The 16,269-nt window shown below is 36.3% G+C and overlaps 1 protein-coding gene across 9 annotated transcripts in view; it reads right to left on the reverse strand.

The window, feature by feature from the left end:
* Positions 1–16,269, reverse strand: part of RBBP8 (RB binding protein 8, endonuclease) — a 117,146-nt gene that overhangs the window by 74,862 nt on the left and 26,015 nt on the right. For 8 of the 9 annotated variants that reach the window (XM_073006428.1, XM_073006426.1, XM_007974465.3 and 5 more), the window contains 2 exons: positions 9,538–9,580; positions 979–1,074 (listed from right to left, as the gene is read on the reverse strand). In XM_073006428.1, the coding sequence (XP_072862529.1) occupies positions 979–1,074; positions 9,538–9,580 (139 nt within the window). Of the gene's footprint in view, positions 1–978; positions 1,075–9,537; positions 9,581–15,421; positions 15,491–16,269 lie in introns of all 9 variants that reach the window. The other variant, XM_073006429.1, reaches the window with a different exon arrangement.

Genomic DNA, 16,269 nt, shown 5'->3' on the forward strand with positions numbered 1-16,269 from the left:
GCAATCGTCCTCTTGCCTTGGCCTCCCAAAGAACTGAGGTTATAGGCAGGAGCCACTATGCCTGCCCTGGAAAAACAGAAACGATAAAGAAAGTATTGAATATTGTGGGTTTTTTTTTTTTTTTTTGAGACATGGTCTTACTGTCACCAGGCTGCAGCGCAGCAGTGTGATCATAGCTCACTGCAGCCTCAAAAACCTTGGACTCAAGTGATCCTCCAGAGTAGCTGAAACTACAGGTTCAGGCCACCACTCCCAGCTTTTAAAATTTTTTGTAAAGACAGGGTCTTTCTTTGTATGTCCAGGCTGGTCTTGAACGTCTGGCCTTAAGTGATCCTCCCACCTTAGCCTCCCAAAGTGTTGAGATTACAGGTGTGAGTCACCATGTTTGGCTGGAATATCGTTTACTATAGTAGGTAGGTAGTTTATGGGTCCTAAATAGCACTTACAATTCAGAAAAGGGAATACAGCAAATGCTGGAAGCCTTTTGTAATCCTCAGTGTTAACCTCATAGGAGTGGGAAAGAAAGAAGTCTGTGTATGGAAGTAAATGATATTATCTCAGGAATACTCAGAAAGAAGAATCCCTAGACTCCCTCAAAGTGAGGAAATTTGCAAGGAAGAAAAGAGAACAGCAAGAGTAAGAAAAGACGACAGAAACAGAATTGTGAAACAGTTTCCACCCACCTAGAAGTAAAACTGGAATTAAAGCATTAAATGAATTAGAACATTGCTACCCTTGAGCTTCCACTACAGCAAACACCAGATAAAGATATCGTTTAAAGGATAAACTGATGTGATCTCACCATTAATGAAAACCTTTAAGACTGGATCCTTATTTTCATAAAGCATTCATTCAAAGGTGAGAGAAGGCTGTGGGAAAGATCACTTTCAATCCCAAAACTAATTACAAATGAAAGTCAATGTACTCCTTATTACGGAGGAAATCACGTATTACTCAAGACCTAAGTGCCAGACTCACCGATCTTCTAAAACTTTAATGGTTTCATGAAGGACTTTCTGCTGTTCCCTCAGCTGTTGATTTTTGGTGAAGAATTCTTCTAGTCTTTGTGCATCTCTAAAGGTCAAAAAATAAATAAGTTTTTCAGATAAAAATACTCTTAACAGGATAATTCTAAGAGCTCCACTGCGTTTATATAACGAACTTCTTGTACCAAAACAAAACAACTGAAAAGGTCAAGTTGGAAAATCTTGTAAATCACAGTTCAAATTATACTAGAATTTGCTCTGCAGAGCTTTTATATACCATACAGGTATCATGCCACCATGGACTCAACTTTGTCAAAACAGCTATCAAAATGTACATTATTATTTTGCACATATTTATTAATGTAAATAATATTTCTCTACTCACATCACCTCTTTCAATTATGGGGAACTCATACTTCCTATTTTACTAATTTCTGTGTTGTTTAAAATTTTTACCTGGTCTTGCTTTTAAGTCACAGCTTACAGTGAAGTGGAAGAATATGAATCCTACTCCCAGACGCAACATGGGTTTGAGTCCAGCTCATTTACCAGCTGTGTGACCTGATACAATTAACCTAAACTCTCTGGGCCTCACAAAGTATGGATACATTAATATCTACTGCAAAAGGTCTGAAGAATAAGTATTAATATATGTACTGGATATGGAATAGTGTGGTACACAGTAGGCTCTATGTTATGTGTTTACCATTATGACTTTATAGTGAGAAAAAAACTAACCAAGACAACTAAAATTTTCTTCTACTTAAACCTGATTACCTTCCAAAGTCGTCATATTTTACCCGTCTATCATTATTTTTAAAAATCACATTATTATATAAAGCATGCACATATTTTAATTGTAAGAAAACCCATTAGAAATTTGATTGGGATTTTCTGTATAGTCTTGAAGCTGAAAATATGAGATAATACTGTGATTCAAACGCCTTCCCCCAGTCCCTTGAAGGGCCTAAAATATCAAATCAGAGTGGCAAATCAGTCTGTCATAAAAAGCAGATGTCAAAATGATTGTGTCAAAGTGGCTAGAATATAGTGTCACTGGCACCAAAATAGATGGGTAAAACAACTAAGTCAAAATGTCAGGTATCAAATATAGAGGGTATTTCTTAAAAATTTGTTGAACAGTTTATATTAATTGAAAAACACGTAAGAGCAACACCATCTTGCTATACAACAAATATGGTTATGGTAGCATGTAGAGACATCTGAGAACTTGAAGATAACAGACAACGATATATCATTGAAGCTTGTTAACTTGGCCATTTCTCATTTAATAAAAATTAAAAAATAAATATTTCCTAATACTTCTAGAAAATGTATTTAATTCAGAAGGAACACCAGGTTTTCACTGATCCTATTCGGCAAATATAACCAGATAACTTGTCTAAGCCTGGGGGTGTGATTAAAGTCATGTTCTAAAACAGACTGCTGACATGTATTCAAATTTAATAGTTAAATAATCTGTATCATAAAATACAGTAAATATTAAATTGAAGATTTACACGCACAGGCACACATATACATTTTCAGTCTTAAGGAGTGAAAATAGCAAAGGGTTTTTTCTTAAATGATGAACAGAACTCTGTAATAGTAGTGAGTTATCTGATTTTCCCATATTCATATATTCCATTACTGTTCTATTTAGAATGACCCAGAGCATGACAGTATTTGTCTTAAAGCTAAACTATTATGTAGATGAATAACCTAAGTTAAAGTTAAAACTCACTTCAATTACTTAAAATATCCAGGTCAAGAAAGTGGTAACATAAAGAGCTTTTACTAATTGCAGAAATAATTTAACAAGGTCTTTAAGAAAGCAAATTGATGAATTCCAGACAGTGCAAAAAGAGTCACGCAATTTCGAAAAGTGTCTAATATATTAAAGACAGGTCTACCCTGGACCTCATCCAAAGGAAGAGTTATTACTACACCAATCACTAACTTCATTTCTAAGGCAAGCTCAATGTCATTAGCAGCATTTTACTAAAAACTCAGTATTATTTTCCTAACTGATGGCCTTCTTTTCTAAGGTAACTGAATATTTTAAATATAACTGGCATAGGAAGCTGGGTAAATCTTGTATTTGAGAATGTAACTGTAATAAGACAGATAACAAACCTTCCTGTCTCTTTTACATACTTATGCAGCACATACAACAATTTTTTCATTACTTTGAAATCAAATGTCACATATGGGGGCTGGGGCAGGGGGATCTATAGGGAGAGATAGGAACTACCATGAATAAAATGGACAAAACATTATGTTCGAGTTATACTCTCTATAAAGAAACTCTGTGATAAGGAACAGAAAGTATGAAAACAGTGCTGCACAACTGGAAAATGTTTTTCTGTCTTTACAATTCTTTAAATTTCTTAATTAAATAATTTTTTAAAGAAAACAAGGGTTTATCTGAAGGTGAGTAGTCCACATTCTAAGAATTTCTAAATTTCTCAGCGGCTAAAGAGAATTTTCTTAGTAAGTGTTATAAAGCTGGCTGAATATGGCAGATGTCATCTTTATTATTTCCTCAGCAGAAAGTAGTTATTGTTTTTAAGTAATGGCTGGTAATTAGGATGATCAGATTTGTTAGCTGACTAATAAGAGAGTTAATCAGTTAGTAAATAATGGATATACAATAGAGAAAACAGATGTACTCCATGTACATAACCAGTCTAAAATAATCAGGCTGGGCCGGGCATGGTGGCTCATGCCTATAATCCAAGTACTTTGGGAGGCCGAGGCAGGTGGATCACCTGAGGTCAGGAGTTTGAGACCAACCTGGCGTGGTGAAACCCCGTCTCTACTAAAAATACAAAAATAAGCCAGGCGTGGTGGCAGGCGCCTCTAATACCACCTACTCGGGAGGCTGAGGCAGGAGAATCATTTGAACCCCGGAGGCAGAGGTTGCAGTGAGCTGAGATTGCACCACTGCACTTCAGCCTCGGCAACAAGAGCGAAACTCCATCTCAAGGGGAGGAAAAAAAAAAAAAGAATCAGGCTGATCAAGCTCAAGGGTAACTTTTCAAATAACCTCACAACATCCAACAGTCAATAGTACCATGTTTCATTTTGTGAATGAATTTGTGTAAAAGCATTAGCTGTGTGCAGAGAGTTTTTCATCAAAACATACATCTGAAACAACTAACTGAAGAACAAATATTAATAGTATTCATTCTCTAACTGCTTCTTTCAGGAATCCTTAAGGGCTGAGATAGCTTCCAAATCCAGCTATTCTAACAATACGGAGGTAAGACTGCATATTGTATACTGGGGAACAGGGGATTATAGTAATATAGATAAACCCCAAATCCTGGTACCACAATATAAAGACCTAATTTATTCTAGGGGTGGTAAATAAAGGATCCCTTTAATTATCTGATTGCTCAGGGAATTTAGCTACTTACCTATGCTTCCAAAATGTATAATCTTAGGCTACCTGAGGTGTACAGCTACAGAGTAATTACAACATATTTTAAAAGGATGCCAAGAGGGTCAAATAAAGTAAAGCATTATTATCAGCTACTGAATAACGTTATATTTCCGTTCTTTAAAAAAAATTCATACATTTGTACATATTTATGTGGTACATGTGAAGTTTTTGCTACATATATAGAATGTGTAATGATTAAGTCAGAGTGTTTAGGGTAGTCATCACCCAAGTATTTATCATTTCTATGTGTTACATGTATTTCAGGTTTCCTATTTTCAAAATACAATACACTGTTGTTAACTACAGTCACGCTATTCTTCTACCAAACATTTCTTCTATCTCCGTGTAAGTTTGCACCCATTAACTGACTCTACCTCCCTCCCACCCACACACCATTCCCCGTTTCTGGTATCTATTATTCCATTCTCTACCTCCATATGATCTACTTTCTTACCTCCCACATATGAATAACAATATGTCTTTCTGTGTATGACTTATTTAACATGATGACCTCCAGTTTCATCCAAAATGCTGCAAATGACAGGGTTTCATTCATTTTTATGGTTGAGTAGTATTCCACTGTGTATAACACATTTGCTTTATCCAGTTCACCTGTTGATGGACACTTTAGTTGATTCTGTATCTTTGCTGTTGTGAATAGCACTGCAAAAAACACGTAAGTGCATGTATCCACTTGACATATTGATTTCTTTTCCTTTGAGTAAATGCCCAGTAGTAGAATTGGTGGATCATATGTAGTTCTCTTTTTAGTTTTACTGAAAAATTTCCATATTGTTTTCCATAGTAGCTTTATTAATTTACATTCCCACCAACAATGTACAAAGGTTCCCTTTATTCCATATCCTTGCTAGCATTTGTTATTGTATGTCTTTTTGATAACAGCCATTCTGACTGGGGCAAGATGGTATCTCATTGTGGTTTGGATTTGCATTTCTCTGATTACTAATGATGTTGGGCATTTTTCATACAGCAGAGGTTTTTTACTTTTATACAGTACAATTTGTCTATTTTTGCTTTTGCTGCCTGTGTTTTTGAAGTCTTAGCCATAAAACCTTGGCTTAAACCAATGTTCTGAAAAGTTTTCCCTATTTTTTCTTCTAGTAGTTTTACAGTTTTGGGTTCTTACATTTAAGTCTTTAATCTATCAAGATGATTTTTGTATATTGTGAGTAACAGTTCAGTTTCATTCTTGCGCATGTGGTTATCTAGTTTTCCCAGCAGCATTTGCTGAGGGGGTGTCTTCTCCCCGTGTATGCTCTTGGCACCTTTGTCTAAGATTAGTTGGACGTGACATATAACGTGGATTTATTTCTGGGTTCTCTACTCCGTTCCATTCATCTATTTATCTTTGTATCAATATAATGCTGGTCTGGTTACTATAGCCTTGTAATATATTTTGAAGTCAGGCAATGTGATGTTACTAGTTTCCAGTTTTTTTTTTTTTTTTTCTCCTCAGGATTGCTTTGACTGTTTGAGTTCTTTTTTTGGTTCCATACAAATTTTAGGAATTTTACTATTTTTGTGAAAAATGACATTGGTATTTTGACAGGGAATGCACTGCATCTATAGATTGTTTTGGGAAGTATGTTCATTTTAACATTAATTCTTGCAATCCATGAGCATGGGAAGTCCATTTGTTTGGGTCCTCTTCAATTTCTTTCATCTATGTTTTGTAGTTTTCCTTGTAGAGACCTTTTACCTCCTTAAATTGATTCCTAAGTATTTTGTTTCTTCTATTATAAATGATTGTTTTCCACCTATTTCATTACTTATGTATAAAAACACCAGTGACTTTTGTACGTTGACTTTGAATCCTGCAACTTTACTGAATGTGTTTATTAGTTTTAAGAGGTTTTTTTGGCTGGGTGCTGTGGCGCATGCCTGTAATCCCACCAGTTTAGGAGGTCAAGGGTGGAGGATCACTTGAGCCCAGGAGTTCAAAACCAGCCTAGTCAATATAGAGACCCCATCTCTACAAAAGAATAGTTTAAAAACTAGTCAGGCATGGTGGCACACAGCTGTAGGTCCCAGCTACTAGGGAGGCTGAGGCAGGAGGATTGCCTGAGTCCAGGAGTTTGAGGCTGCAGTGAGCCATGATTATACCATTGCATTCCAGCCTGGGCAAGAAGTGAGATTCTGTCTCAAAAACTTTTTTTTCCCCTTAATATAAGATCTTCTTGTCTACAAAGACGTACAATATGACTTCCTCGTTTTCAGTTAGGATGCCTTTTCTTTCTTTCTCTTGCCTGACTGCTCTGGCTAAGACTTCCAGTACTATGCTGAATAATGGTGGTGAAAGTGGGCATCTTTGACTTGTTCCAGTTCTTAGAAAAAAGGCTTTCAACTTTTCCCCATTTGGTATAATGTTAGCTATGGGTTTGGGCACATTTGACCTTTATTATTTTGAGGTTTGTTCATTATATGCCCTAGTTTTTTGACAGTTTTTTTAACCACAAAGGGATGTTTAATTTTATCAAATGCTTTTTCTGCATCTATTGAGACGACCATAAGATTTTTGTCCTTCATACTATTGAGGTGACGTACCATGCTTATTGATTTGCATATGTTAAGCCATTCTTGCATCACTGAGATAAATCCCACTTAATAATAATGTATTATCTTCTTAATGTGCTGTTGGATTTGGTTTCCTAGTATTTTGTTGAACATTTTTGCATCTATGTTCATCAGGGAGATTGGACTGTAGTTTTTTAGTTGCATCCTTGTCTGCTTTTGGTATCAGGGTGATGCTGGTCTTGCAGATTGAGATAGGAAGAATTCCTTCCTTTTCACTTTTTTAGAATAGTTTAAGGAAAATTGGTATTAGTTCTTTGTAAGTTTGATAGAATTCAGCAGTGAATTTATCTGGTCCTGGACTTGGTGATTACTGATTAATTTTGCTATTCATTACTGGTTTGTTCGGGTTTTCTATTTCTTCCTGATTCAATCTTGGTAAGTCATATGTATCCAGAAATGCATTGATTTCCTCTAGTTTTCCAGTTTATTAGCATACAGTTATTCATAATGGTCCTTAATGATCTTTTGTGTTTCTGCGGTACCAGTTGTAATATCACCTTTTTCATTCTTTTTTTTTTTTTGAGACAGAGCCTTGCTCTGTTGCCCAGGCTGGAGTGCAGTGGTGCGATCTTGGCTCACTGCAAGCTTTGCCTCCCGGGTTCATGCCATTCTCCTGCCTCAGCCTCCCGAGAAGATGGGATTACAGGCGCCTGCTACCACGCCCGACTAATTTTTTTTTATTTTTAGTAGAGATGGGGTTTCACCATGTTAGCCAGGATGGTCTTGATCTCCTGACCTCGTGATCCGCCCGCCTTGGCCTCCCAAAGTGCTGGGATTACAGGCGTGAGCCACTGCGCCTGGCCTTTTCATTCTTGATTTTATGTGGGTCTTCTCTCGTCTTCTCTCGGTTACTCTGCTGGGGTCTGTTTCTGGGAAACTTTTGTAATTAGTGAAAGAGGACCCAGGGATGTTCTGCAGAAGATGACTAGAATGGTGACAGCCAACGTTTTGCAGTGAGTTCAAGAATAAGACAGCAAGTCAAAATACTAAGGATGGGAGAGAAGAAAAAAATAACCTGAGTCTTTGAGTCACCTACTAACCAGTCCTAGAATGTCCCTTCTTTGAGCTTTCCATATAAAAGAAGAAATTTTCCTTACTGTAAAAGTCACTTCTGATTGTTTTTATTTTTTACAGTAGGAAAATATCCTACGTAATAAAATGTACATCCTACATTCATTACTTAAAAAAGGATTATTTGGTTTTCTGTTTAAGTTAAAAAACAGCTCAATTAGGGGTACTAAACACAGCTCTGCCACAGAAACACAGAAAAGGGGTATTCTATGGTTAAGGAGGTTTTCAGTAACATCTTTAGGGTAAGAACATGTACAGTTACAACAAGGCACTTTAAAATGCTAAGAAGAACCAGAAATTTTCACTTTAAACAAAACTTTAAAAAAAAGTATGATTTTATATTCCTGAATCAACTAAGTTCACTTCCAAACATGACTTTTTGGTGTAACAGAAAATTTACCAATTTTCATTTGCAGATTATAATGGGAAAAAAAGCTTTTTTTGTTTTTTTGGGACAGGGTCTCACTCTGTCACCCAGGCTGGAGTGCAGTAGCACAATGTCAGGTCACTGCAACCTATGCCTCCTAGGCTCAAGCAATCCTCCCACCTCAGCCTCTGGAGTAGTTGGGACCACAGGTGCCTGCCACCGTACGTGCCTAATTTTTTGCATTAATAGAAATGGGGTTTCACCATATTGTCTAGGCTAGTCTCAAACACCTGGGCTCAATCAAGTTGCCTGCTTTGGCTTCCCAAAGTGTTGGGATTACAAGTGTGAGCCACCGTGCCCAGCCACAGATGGCATGTTACAGCCTTGGAAGCTTTCAGAAAGTGAAGTAACTGAAGCCCATAGACACAGACTGTAAAACAAACGTATTATTATTAGTTACATGATACTGACTTTTGTTATGGGTGCTGATATTCTACTCTGCCATCTGTTTCAGATTCCTGAATGTGGAAGCTCTAGAGCTCTAGAGAATCATGAGTAAAATCTGTTCCTGAACTTAAAAAATCAGATCTGATTTAGAACTTTATAAGCAAAACAATTCAGGGAATCTTCGAGTAATTTCGAACTACCTAAAAGGAGTCTTAAAATGCCCATTTAGTTTCCATTCATGTGAGTTTCGAAATTCCAGAATTATTCTGCTCCCCGTCTTGTAGCATGTTGAATTCCAGGTGTTAATTATGGCTGAAAAAAGAACTCCGCTGACAAATCAAAATGAGACTACAGATCAATTGTCATTTTAATATTTTATGGGAAAAGATTACATATGTAAGTTGTATTACAATGTAAACATACATAATTAACTAAGGCTATACTTAAAATTATCAAATTATTCTTTTTACTTTAGAATTTGAAAAAAAAAAATTGCTGCTGATTATCCAAGGCCCATATTAAGTAGGGCTAATTTTTTTTATAAATAAGACATTAAGGTCAAATTGGACATTAGTATCAACTGCTCTATAAATAACACCTGAGTATTACATACTGATACTTACAAGATTCGTTCCTGTTTTAGCTTGGTTACTTTTACTTGTAAACCTGAAAAGTAAAAAGAAAAAGTGTTACTTCTACAAAAGTTCCTTTATGAGTCAAATGCTACACTATTAAGTCACAATAGTCTGGCCTCTAAATAATAAACCAGGTCTCATTAGTTTACAGTATATTCCCCTTACTTGTATCCTGCAGTCACAAAAGCATATCTGCAACATATTTTTAGTCTATCATGTGACAGTCAAATGGAATAACGTTTTCCCCATCTAAAGTAAATTATTTCCTTTCTAGTAGCAGGGCAAGCATATAATTAGAAGTTCACTATAAATGAAGGTCTATGTTCTGACATAGCCTGTGTATTTACTAACAGCAATGGTGTTTATGTAGGCACAAATCTTCTGGGATTAAACTAGATTGTGGTAGGAAGTCCTGGACTAGGAGCAAAATTCCTTATAGAAAAGTATCTAACAAAAGGCATGAATGTTTTATATCTCAAGGTATCTATTACATGAATTTTTAATTTTAATTGAGTCTGACACAAAACATAAGAGAAGACCACTGCCTATGGACTCAGGTAGTTATTGAGAAGAAAGCAGACTGACAGGCATTGAAACTGCAAGGAAGGATATGGACAAAACAGGGTGACATTTCTAATTTTCATGAACGGTAATTAACAAAAGAAGAAAGTCACTGAACAAATACGAAAATACATACATCATTAGCAACTATATATAAGTCAAACAAAAACAATTACTTAGCAAAATTGTAAAAATTATAATACCCAATATTGATTTAGAAATGTCATTTAATTGGCTAGGCGCGGTGGCTCACACCTGTAATTCCAGCACTTTGGGGGCCAAGGCGGGTGGATCACCTGAGGTCAAGAGTTCGAGATCAGCCCAATTAACATGGAGAAACCCCGTCTCTACTAATACAAAATTAGCTGGGCATGGTGGCACATGCCTGTAATCCTAGCTACTCAGGAGGCTGAGGCAGGAGAAACACTTGAACCCGGGAGGCAGAGGTTGTGGTGAGCTGAGATCCCGCCATTGCACTCCAGCCTGGGCAACAAGAACGAAACTCCGTATCAAAAAAAAAAAAAAAAAAAGTGATTTAATCAAAGATTGTTAAAACAGTAAAAACTGGAAAATTTTTTTCTCGTTGAATATTGCTTTGCCCTCTATTTTCTCTATGCTCCCTACTTCCTACAATGTGATTAACATAAAGGGGGAAAAAAGCCCTCAATATTTACTCTTTAATTTCTCAATCAGTGCTTTTAATATTCTACAATTTACCCAACTATAGATCTACTCAAGAATTTTTATTTGGTGGCAGTTAGTTACCAATAAATAGTTATTAGTTGACGGATTCCTGAAGAATCCAAGAATATTTACTATGTGCCTTTGGCAGTTCATAGATTCTATCAAGTTACAAATCAGAAAAGTTTTTCATATATGTATGTAGAAACAAACATATTTATCATTTCTAAGAACATATTTTTTCTTTATCTGTTTAACTTGGTACAATCTTTTGGACAACATAATTTAGACAAATACAAATTTTAAAAACAAATCTATAAATTTTCCAACCATGGTCACATAGACACTGATGAAGAAGTCATCTCTTCTTATTGCCCTCCATGGTAATGATTTAATGCCAGGAAATCTAGATATCGTGGAAAAATAAAGGCCCTGGAGAATTTTTTGCATGTTACATTTTCTCCTTATGTCTCAAATTTCACCTTTAGAAAATGTCCAACTGATATGACACATTGTACCTTCGATTCTATGCTCTATAATTTGAACAAAAAATGTTATAAATAAGATGGTGAAAAAAGTGTTACGGATAAACCTGTACTTGAATGTTCACACAGTCTTAGCCAAACATTAGAAACAACCCAAACATCCTTCAATAAGAGAGTTGTAACCTGTGGTGCATCCAGGCACATTTTTTCCCTTCTCAAAAATGTGTGAAATTTTACTTGACAGATTTTTTTTGTTTTTGTTTTTAATTGTGGCTGACTTCTAACAATCAGTTCTGCCTTTAGAAGTGAAAAGTGCAGCCAAAGATGAAATGGATTCTTGCCATAAACCATTTTAAGAAAAGAAATAATGAGATAGAAAATCCATATAAACTTCAAAAGAAAATCCTTGGGAAACAGGGGAAGAACTACTCTTTTATCTTGTAAGCATTCAACACCTGTGAGGTATTTGTTCTGTCACGTAGATCACCCTGAAACAGGTTTATATACGTATATGTGTGTTTAAATTTTAGCATTTGCTATTCACCAAGTCAATTAGGAATCTACAATTAGAACCCCTATAAAGTGTGCTTTAATCCTGCTCCACACCCATCGGAAGGAATGAGGCTATACAACAATGCAGCTCCTGTATGAACAGGTAATCTGTTGAACAAAGTATCTGGGATTGTAACACTGGCAACGTAAGATACCTATGGAGGAAACAGTGTTCACAAGACTAAGCACTGTGCTACAATTAACCCTACATTCACTCATACATAAATTTTGGAGGAAATGAAACAATCAAGCGCCTGTATAATACACAAAACAAATTTAAGAGTTCAGAAATGAGGCAAGAATTCAATTCCTTTGCATTAACAAAAATCACTGCTATGTTAATTCTTACTTATTTCAGTTCTCTACCCAGAACAAACCATATATATATAATGTACGTACTGTCATTTTAAACAAGTTGTTTATGGTTCTGAATTACAAATGATACACTTAATATCACTTTCTTGACAAACAGTGGGGGCTTTATATACAAATGAAGTAATTAAACTTCAACCAAAACTACTACTGCTAGCATTTCCATAATTGCCTAACAAATTATTTAAATTCCAAAGCCATTTAAGGTGTGCTCACTTTGCTTAAGATTTAATGATCTCAAAATGGGTAAATTAATTTTTGTGGATTTTATTATTTACAGATGTGAATGTAAATAAAAGGTGTGAGAGTTACTGATAATAATAATATTATTACTATTTTTGAGACAGGATCTCTGTGACTCAGGCTGGAGTGCAGTGAGTGCAAACAGGCTCACTGTAGCGTTGACTTCCCAGGCTCAAGCGATCCTCCTGCCTCAACCTCTGAAGTAGTTGGGACCACGGGCACGCACCACCATGTCTGACTAATTAAAAATTTTTTTTTGCAGAGACAGGGTCTCGCTTTGTTGCCCAGGCTGGTCTCAGACTCCTGGACTCAAGTAATCCTCCTGCCTTGGCCTCCCAAAGTATTGGGATTACAAGTGTGCGCCACTGCGCCCAGCCTGACAGCATTCTTAGTAATGAGTGGGACAATTCCTTTCATTGTTAATTTGTATAATCTTAAGGTAATGTTTTCTTTTTAGAATTTTTGATTCTATGTATACAAAATAAATGGAGCAATTAAAAAATGAATCAAGGAATATTTATCCTGTCCTATTAGAGCCCCCAAACTGTCCTATTCCTTCAAGGTGTTCCAACTTTGCCTCACAAAACCCGCCTAGTTTTCTCTGAAACTGATTACCATATTTACTAGACACAGAAAATATATTAGCTAGATGTTAATAGCAGAAGCTGGCATAGGCAAAAGATTGTTTATTAAAATAGTGATATTCTGAAAATAAATCTTTTAAATTATATCTTATTACTTGTGCTTTTAATAATAAACTTGATACTGAAAAAGATTTTTAAAGGCAATAAAATTTTGTACCCAAATAAATATACTTTAAGACTTTTGAAATTTAAAGAATTCTGAAGTTCCCATTAAATTCTGTGAATTCTGAATTTAAAGCACAAAGACTGTATATATTATCAGTAACAATCTGTGTTTAACCCTGATACTAGCAGCATCTGTCACAAGAGGAACATATCATGAAATGATACAATCATGAAAGGATACAATTATCTTAAAGGATATAAAAACTCGGTCATAAATGTCTGCAGAACTTCTCAACAAAAATGGTCTGGTTTGCATATTGCTAGTCTCCAGCAGAAATGAGAACATTTTGTCTATTTTTTCCTAGTCTTAAAAGACATGGATGCAGTTTATCATATTGTTGTGATCAGTGCACATACTGTCATAGTTTGCTATCATTTTATTATGTTTTGGCAAAAGAGGCAAAAAAATTTCTAAACACATGTAGCAGAGCATTCGGATGCATGCAAGGTCCTATGGGCAGATTTCTGCAGCTAAGTAAAAACTGTATCTCTCAAATATTACCATTCCCAACATAGGTACAAACTACGTATCTCAAATATTACCATTTCCAGCCGTTCTCTTTTATTTTTTGCTGACATGAAGCTTTAAAAGTAATGAGTCAATTTTGATTTCTATATATACCTTAAAACTTGCAAAGTCCAGACAAGTCCATGTTTGATGTCTTTCAAACAGCTTCTTATACTGGTTTCTACAAATGGATTCCCCACCTCCTTAAAAAAATTAAGTTCCCTTCAGGCATGTCTTTGATGTTATCACACACAGACTCTAATTTTATATGGAACTATATGGAACATATTGACAAAGGCATGGCCCAAACCAAAATGTTTTTAAATGACATAGCAACTTAAAAAATAGTACTTATTCATTTAGTACCTTTAAGAATCCATAAGGTATTTGAAATTGCCATGATTAATATAATGTACCAAAGATTATCTTCTCTTATGAGCTTATATATCCAATACCTAAGATTCATAAAACACATGGACTTTACCATATACACCAATAATTACTGTATTCCTCTCTTAAAGTTCTTCAGAGTATAGAAATTTTTGTGGGAATATGAATAGAGCATAACCATGAGGAGTACACTTTAAAAGAATTATCTACTACAAAATATTTGCAAGCTTTATATATTCTATAATTTGATAAATATGGCATATTGTTTCTATTAAAGAGTATATCATTTGTTTTCTTGACGCTTCCTCATTGTAAAATAGGGATTTCATGAAGATCCTGTAACGCCAAAGAACAGAAGAAGAAATTTGTCAAATATTTTATTTCTATTAAATTAATAGCCTATAGGCCAGGCGCGGTGGCTCAAGCCTGTAATCCCAGCACTTTGGGAGGCCGAGACGGGCTGATCACAAGGTCAGGAGATCGAGACCATCCTGGCAAACACGGTGAAACTCCGTCTCTACTAAAAATACATAAAAAACTAGCTGGGTGAGGTGGCGGTCGCCTGTAGTCCCAGCTACTCGGGAGGCTGAGGCAGGAGAATGGCGTAAACCCGGGAGGCGGAGCTTGCAGTGAGCTGAGATCCGGCCACTGCGCTCCAGCCTGGGCAACAGAGCGAGACTCCGTCTCAAAAAAAAAAAAAAAAAAAAAGTAATAGCCTATAAATAGCCAGGCACAGTGGCTCCTGCCTGTAATCTCAGCACTTTGGGAGGCTGAGATGGGCGGCTCGCTTGAGGTCAGGAGTTTAAGACCAGCCTGGCCAACATAGTGAAACCCCATCTCTACTAAAAATACAAAAATTAGCCAGGAGTGGTGGTGCGTGCCTGTAGTCCCAGCTACTTGGGAGGCTGAGCCAGGAGAATTGCTTCAACCTGGGAGGCAGAGGTTGCAGTGAGCTGAGATCACACCACTGCACTCCAGCCTGGGTGACAGAGTGAAATTCTGTTTCAAAACTTAAAAAACAAAAATAGAAATCAAGAGTTTCAAGAAAGTTGCAGAATATAAAATCGACTCACAAAAACCAGTTGTATTTCTATACACTAACAATGAACAATCTGAAAAGCAAATTAAGAAAACAATTCTATTTACAGTAGCATCAAAAGAATAAAATACTTAAGAATACATTTCACCAAGGAGACAAAAAACTTGTACCCTGACAATCAGAAAATGGTGCTGAAATAAATTACAGAATGACCAGGTGTGGTGGTTCATACCTGTAATCCTAGCACTTTCGGAGGCCAAGGTGGTCAGAGGACTGCTTGATCCCAGGAGTTGAGGCTAGCCTAGGCAACAAAGTGAGATCCCTGTCTCTATAAAAAAATTAATTAGCCAGATGTGGTGGTGCATGCCTGTCGTCCTAGCTACTCTGAAGGTGGAAGTGGAAGGATCGCCTGCACCCTGGCATTTGAGGCAACGGCGAACCATGACTGTGCCACTGCACTCAAGCCTGGGCAATGAGACAAGACCTCATCTCTAAAAATTAGTAACTAAAAAATAAAAATCTTATAAAGAAATACAGAAGACACTAATAAATAGAAAGGTATCCCATGGTCATGGACTACAAGACAATATTGTTAGGATGTCAATACTATACAAAGCAAACTACAGATTCAACGCACTACCTATCAAAATCCCATATCCCCAAATCCCAACATTTTTTGCAGAAATAGAGAAATCTGCCCTAAAGTCAAGGCAAGATGACAATCTCTTCAGCATAGCACATACCATTTTACGTAATTTGGATCTATGTACATTTCTAGCAACACATCCTATCCACCTCCCCCAAAAACTCCCATCTCCCATTCCATTTCCTCTTAGAACTAAACCTAACCATCCATAGTTCCTTGAATAGAATCAAGCTCTTATGTGCAAACTTTTGCATGTGCTATTCTCTCTACTCAGAAAATTCCCTCCCCTTCTACCATCTTCTTTGCCTGGCTAATTAGACTTAATCATTTATCAAGCCTGGTCTGACATAAACCACGCACAAACCCACTTCCCCATGCAACCACACACACCCTCAGTTCTTCCTTCATGTTTTCAGATAATAACATAGTACACT

Source organism: Chlorocebus sabaeus, chromosome 18, assembly GCF_047675955.1.
Source record: "Chlorocebus sabaeus isolate Y175 chromosome 18, mChlSab1.0.hap1, whole genome shotgun sequence".
NCBI lineage: Eukaryota > Metazoa > Chordata > Mammalia > Primates > Cercopithecidae > Chlorocebus > Chlorocebus sabaeus.